The 5,518-nt window shown below is 42.6% G+C and overlaps 2 protein-coding genes across 2 annotated transcripts; both read left to right on the top strand.

Annotated features, from left to right (window-relative positions):
* The first annotated feature begins 309 nt into the window (after positions 1–309).
* LOC123086085 (uncharacterized) lies at positions 310–976 on the top strand. The gene is made up of 2 exons (XM_044507793.1): positions 310–586; positions 678–976. The coding sequence occupies exons 1-2, from the start codon at positions 325–327 to the stop codon at positions 959–961; spliced, it is 546 nt and encodes a 181-aa protein (XP_044363728.1). The 5' UTR covers positions 310–324; the 3' UTR covers positions 962–976.
* A 64-nt stretch (positions 977–1,040) lies between these two features.
* On the top strand, positions 1,041–2,409 carry LOC123076769 (uncharacterized). Its single transcript, XM_044498893.1, has 2 exons — positions 1,041–1,854; positions 1,952–2,409. The coding sequence occupies exons 1-2, from the start codon at positions 1,053–1,055 to the stop codon at positions 2,407–2,409; spliced, it is 1,260 nt and encodes a 419-aa protein (XP_044354828.1). The 5' UTR covers positions 1,041–1,052.
* The last annotated feature ends 3,109 nt before the right edge of the window (positions 2,410–5,518 follow it).

The following is a 5,518-nucleotide window of genomic DNA, read 5'->3' as shown; positions in this document are numbered from 1 at the left end:
GATGATGAAGTGACAAACGAATCATCTACGATTTTTCCTACTAATGGCATGCTCATATCAACTGAGGGCTTGGAGCGAGGAGAAAGCTCAAAAGATAAATCTATAAGGCGAAATTCTGTGCATAAGTAATTTTATTTAACTACTTAATTAATTTCTCATAAAAATGCTATAGGACGAAAGCGTGTACGTGAAGCAATAAGATATGCTAGCCGTACACCAGAACAAATCCAAGCAAGGCGAGAACGTGTTAGAGCACGTCGGCAAAATTTAACACCTACTGAGAGGGAAAAGATTAATGCACAAAGAAGAAAGAAAAGACAACGAATGGCACTTGATGAGAGGAATGCAAGCCAACGAGCACATAGGCAAAGTATGACAATAGATGAGAGGCAAGAAATAAATGCACGCCGGCGAGCACGTAGGCAAAGCCTACCACCTGAAGAGCGGCAAGCACTCCTAGCTCAATGTAATGCAAGCTACGCATCTAAACGAGATGCCCTCTGCAGGGATTCTGTTGCACTACAGTGCCCTACAGGTTCATTGATGGGACATCCATCATCAAGTTCTTATGTCTTTAGCCACCCAGGTACGCTCGCACAAACTTCTGCTACAATTCAAGGTAATTCTCACACACATCTGTATATATGTAACAACATCGATCTTCAAATTACATTTAGGAGATGATGATACTACCCAGCACATGGAACTCACATCGGTGCAATGTCCAACATCTACATCAGTGGACAATCCATCATCACCCCATGATGGTTTCGTATATTCAGATTCCCCAATAGAAAGCTTTGTCGCCGATGATTATGATTCTCACATGTCCGAAGAACAAGATGATGAGTACTTTGCATTTGCTGGGAGAGGTATTGCCAATGCCATGGATACCTTATTTCTCTACATACAAAAAAAGCAAGACCTATATAACGCCATTCATCTCATTATATGTAGGTGACGATGAAGACTTTGTAGATGCCTTTACAATAGACACCATTGTCCCTGACCTATATGATCGTGTCTACCACAATATACCAGTAAGTACTCACATGTTGACACCAAAACCTGATTGCAATCACTGTGGTGCTAAGAGATTCCAGTATGAAACAAGTGGATTTTGTTGTCGGTCCGGAAAGATTAACCTAGCACACTCAGAACCTCCCTTGGAACTTCAAATGTTATACAAAAGTTCAGATCCCAATGCCGTGCATTTTAGGGAGAACATTCGGTACTTTAATGGACACTTCTCATTCACCACCCTTGGAGTCAGTCTTGACAATAGATACACAAACATGAGTTCAGGAGTGTATACATTCCGAGCTCACGGTCAGATTTACCACAACGTCTTCTCATTTGGTCCAACTCAAGATGGACCTAAGCATTTGGAGCTCTACTTCTATGATGATGATCCAAGTTTACAACATAGGTTTCGGTGCTCCCCAAACCTAGACCGAGATGTCATTCGTAAGCTTGTCGACATCCTCAAGGATAATCCTTATTCTGAGACATTCAGGAATCTAGGTGGAGTCGATGACCTTGAGGAATACCGTATTGAACTAAACACCGACATGAGGTTGGACCAACGGAGATATAACTTGCCTATATCATCGGAGGTTGCGGCTATTTGGGTTGAGGGTAATGAACTATGTAAGCACTTTGATCGTAGCATAGTACTGTTTGGTAACGGCAACAAGAGATATAGCATCCAGCCATATTATGGATGCTATGATCCGTTGTCTTACCCTTTATTCTTTCCAAGAGGGGAGATTGGTTGGCATCCCGAAATCCCAAAGAATGGCGTCAACTTGAATGAGATACTTCAATCTCGTCGCAGTGGTCGACATAGTCTAGGTAATTCATATAACGGAAATAGCATGTGTTCATTTTGTTTATCCTCATTGTACTTACTTTTCTAAATATTTCCTCTTGTTACCTCTCATTTCCATAGGTACATATACAAATAGTCGATTATGCGTATCTGTTAGAGACTACTATTGCTACAAGTTTCAAATACGTCGTGGTGTATTTAACACCATGCTATACGGTAAACAACTGTGCCAACAGTATGTGGTTGATATGTACATCAAGGTTGAAAGCTCAAGATTGGACTATATCAGAAATCACCAGAAACAAATACGTGCTGATCTATACCAAGGTGTTGTTGATAGCCTTCAAGCTGGGGAAAACCGTGCGGATGCAGTGGGCAAATGGACTATACTTCCTACATCATTTATTGGGGGAAAAAGAGATAGGAGACGAAGGTATCTTAATGCCATGGCCTTGGTGCAAAAGTATGGGAAACCAGATATATTTTTAACCATGACTTGCAATCCGAATTGGGGTGAGATAATTAGTGAGCTGGAGCCTGGACAAACCCCACAGGATCGCCCTGATCTTATCGTATGAGTATTTCGAGCAAAGTTGGAAGACCTCAAGATACAACTTTTTAAGAAGCACATGCTCGGTAAGGTAGCAGCATATGTGTATGTCGTTGAGTTTCAAAAAAGAGGTCTACCACATGCTCATTTCCTCCTAATCATGGAGGGGAGGTACAAGCTAACTTGCCCAGAGCAATATGACTATCTAATATCTGCTGAATTGCCAGACAAATCCAAGTACCCAGAGTTGTACAAAATGGTTGTCAAGCACATGATGCATGGCCCGTGTGGAGTCCTCAACCCCAAGAACGTGTGCATGCAAAATGGTAGCTGCAAGAACTACTATCCACGACCATTTAATGCGTCAACCCTTCAGGGAAAGGACTCATATCCCATATACCGGAGGAGAGATGATGGACGTCATGCGAAGGTACGGGGTGAAGATTTAGACAATAGGTGGGTTGTTCCATACAATCCTTACCTACTAAGAAGGTATAACTGCCACATCAACGTCGAGGTTTGCTCAAGCATAAAAGCTGTGAAGTACCTCTTTAAATACATATATAAGGGGCATGATCGAGCATCTGTTTCTATCGACGCGGTGGATAGTGACGAAACATTGATGAAATAAAGCAATACAGAGATTCCAGATGGATTACACCACCAGAAGCATTATGGAGGATCTATGGTTTTGACCTTAGTAATTTATTTCCTTCTGTTAGGCAGCTATAACTCCACCTCCCTAATATGCACATGGTGTCATTCCCGGCGGGCGCAAATCTGAATGATGTCCTCTCCCAGGAAGGAGCTTCCAAGACAATGCTAACCGAGTATTTTGAAGCAAACAAGAAGTATGAGTTGGCCCGGGGAATTTTATATAAGGATTTTCCGGCATCTTTTGTTTGGATCTCGGGTGGAAAGTATTGGAAAAGGAGGGATGAATGCACACAGATCGGGAGAATTGTGTCTGCTCATCCAGCCGAAGGGGAGAGGTATTATCTTAGAGTGCTTCTAAACCATGTCACAGGTGCTACATCTTTCCAAGACCTAAGGACAGTGGATGGTATTGTTTTCCCGACATTTCGTGAAGCTGCTGAAAGGAGGGGTCTTATCGAGTCAGATAATACTATTGACGAGTGTCTTAATGAATTTGAGGTTTTTCAGATGCCATCTTCCCTTTGAAGGCTATTTGCCACTATATTGGTCTTTTGTGAGCCCAGCAATGTGCATGGTCTATGGGACAGGCACTTGGAAGCTATGACAGAAGACTATCGACTAAACCACATGTCCCCTCATGCAGTTGAGCAGATGGCTTTGTTAGATATAAAAAGTATTCTTGAATCGATGGGGAAGGACATATCATCATTACCTCTTCCAGAAATTGTTGAGTCATATGATGGCTCAAATAACAAGGCTAGGGAGATCACAGAGGAGTCGACCATAGGGGTGAACCCAGAATACCTTGGCTTTTCATCTTTCCTAAACCCAGAAGAGAGATATGCATATGATGAGATACTTGCAACAATCAATAGTGGCCAAGGAGGTGTGTTCTTTGTTGATGGACCAGGAGGCACTGGAAAGACTTATCTATACAAAGCACTACTTGCAAAAGTATGTGGTGAGGGTAAAATAGCTATTGCAACAGCAAAATCAGGCGTTGTTGCATCCATCTTGCCCGGCGGGAGGACTGCACACTCAAGGTTTAAAATACCATTGAACATTGAAGATGGTGGAGTTTGCAGTTTCACCAAGCAAAGTGGGACAACTAAGCTTCTTATGAGCGCCTCCCTCATAATTTAGGATGAGGCCTCCATGACAAGGAGACAGGCAGTCGAGGCCCTTGATAATAGCATGAGGGACATCATGGCTCAACCTGACCTGCCATTTGGTGGAAAGACTGTCGTGTTTGGGGGACATTTCAGACAAGTGCTTCCTCTTGTTCGCAAGGGAACAAGGTCACAAATAATTGACGCGACGCTACGCAAGTCTTACCTTTGGGAGAGTATGAGACATATAAGACTTGTCCGTAATATGAGGGCTCAAAGTGATCCATGGTTTGCTGATTATCTTCTGCCTGTCGGGAATGGCACCAAAGATACTATGGATGATGGTTACATACGACTCCCAGATGAGATTTGTGTACCATATACCGGCGTTGCCTCTGATATTGACAAGCTTATTGAAAGTGTTTTCCCGATGCCGCTAGATGAAAACCTCTTGGATCCAAACTACATAGCGTCCCGAGCAATTCTATCAACTCGGAATGAGTACATTGACAAAATCAATATGAGGATGATTGAGAGATTTCCTGGGGAGGAGATGATATACTACAGTTTTGATCGCGCGGAGGATGATCCACACAACTACTACCTTGCAGAATTCTTGAATTCATTGACACCTAATGGTCTACCTCCCCATATCCTCAAGTTGAAGATTAATTTTCCTATTATATTGTTACGGAACATTGACCCAGCGAGTGGGTTGTGCAACGGGACGAGGCTGATTGTCCGAGGGTTCATGAGGAATGGAATTGATGCTGAGATTGTGCTGGGCCAGCATGCTGGTAAGAGGGTGTTCCTTCCTCGAATTCCTCTTTGCCCATCAGATGATGAGATTTTCCATTTAGGTTCAAGAGGAAGCAGTTTCCAGTCAGGCTTAGCTTTGCTATGACCATTAACAAGGCACATGGACAAACTATACAAAATGTTGGTGTATACCTCCCTGAACCGGTATTTTCACACGGGCAACTCTATGTTGCTCTTTCTAGAGCTACATCAAGAAGTAATATGAAGATTCTTACTGTCCCAGATAAGCAAAAGGAAGGCCAAACCAACTCCAATGCAAATTGTACAAAGAACATAGTCTACAAAGAAGTTCTCAGCGTGTAGTTCAAGGTATAAATCACTCGAGTACAATTCGGTGGCTGTAGAAATTCAATCTATCTAGATTACTAGGGTCAATCTGAGAACTTCCAACTCTATGTTCTTTGTACAATTTGCATTGGAGTTGGTTTGGCCTTCCTTTTGCTTATCTGGGACAGTAAGAATCTTCATATTACTTCTTGATGTAGCTCTAGAAAGAGCAACATAGAGTTGCTCGTGTGAAGATACCGGTTCAGGGAGGTATACACCAACATT

The sequence above is a fragment of the Triticum aestivum genome, chromosome 1B (assembly GCF_018294505.1).
Source record: "Triticum aestivum cultivar Chinese Spring chromosome 1B, IWGSC CS RefSeq v2.1, whole genome shotgun sequence".
NCBI lineage: Eukaryota > Viridiplantae > Streptophyta > Magnoliopsida > Poales > Poaceae > Triticum > Triticum aestivum.
Note: the sequence above shows the minus strand (reverse complement) of the source record. Positions and strands in the feature narration are given on the sequence as shown.

Bases quoted from the DNA above. Each gene is read 5' to 3' on its own strand.
- LOC123086085 (XM_044507793.1), top strand. From the start codon at position 325: ATGGCACTTGATGAGAGGAATGCAAGCCAACGAGCACATAGGCAAAGT. The intron at 587-677 runs GTACGCTCGCAC...AATTACATTTAG, and splicing joins TTATGTCTTTAGCCACCCAG to GAGATGATGATACTACCCAG.
- LOC123076769 (XM_044498893.1), top strand. From the start codon at position 1,053: ATGTTGACACCAAAACCTGATTGCAATCACTGTGGTGCTAAGAGATTC. The intron at 1,855-1,951 runs GTAATTCATATA...TCATTTCCATAG, and splicing joins CAGTGGTCGACATAGTCTAG to GTACATATACAAATAGTCGA.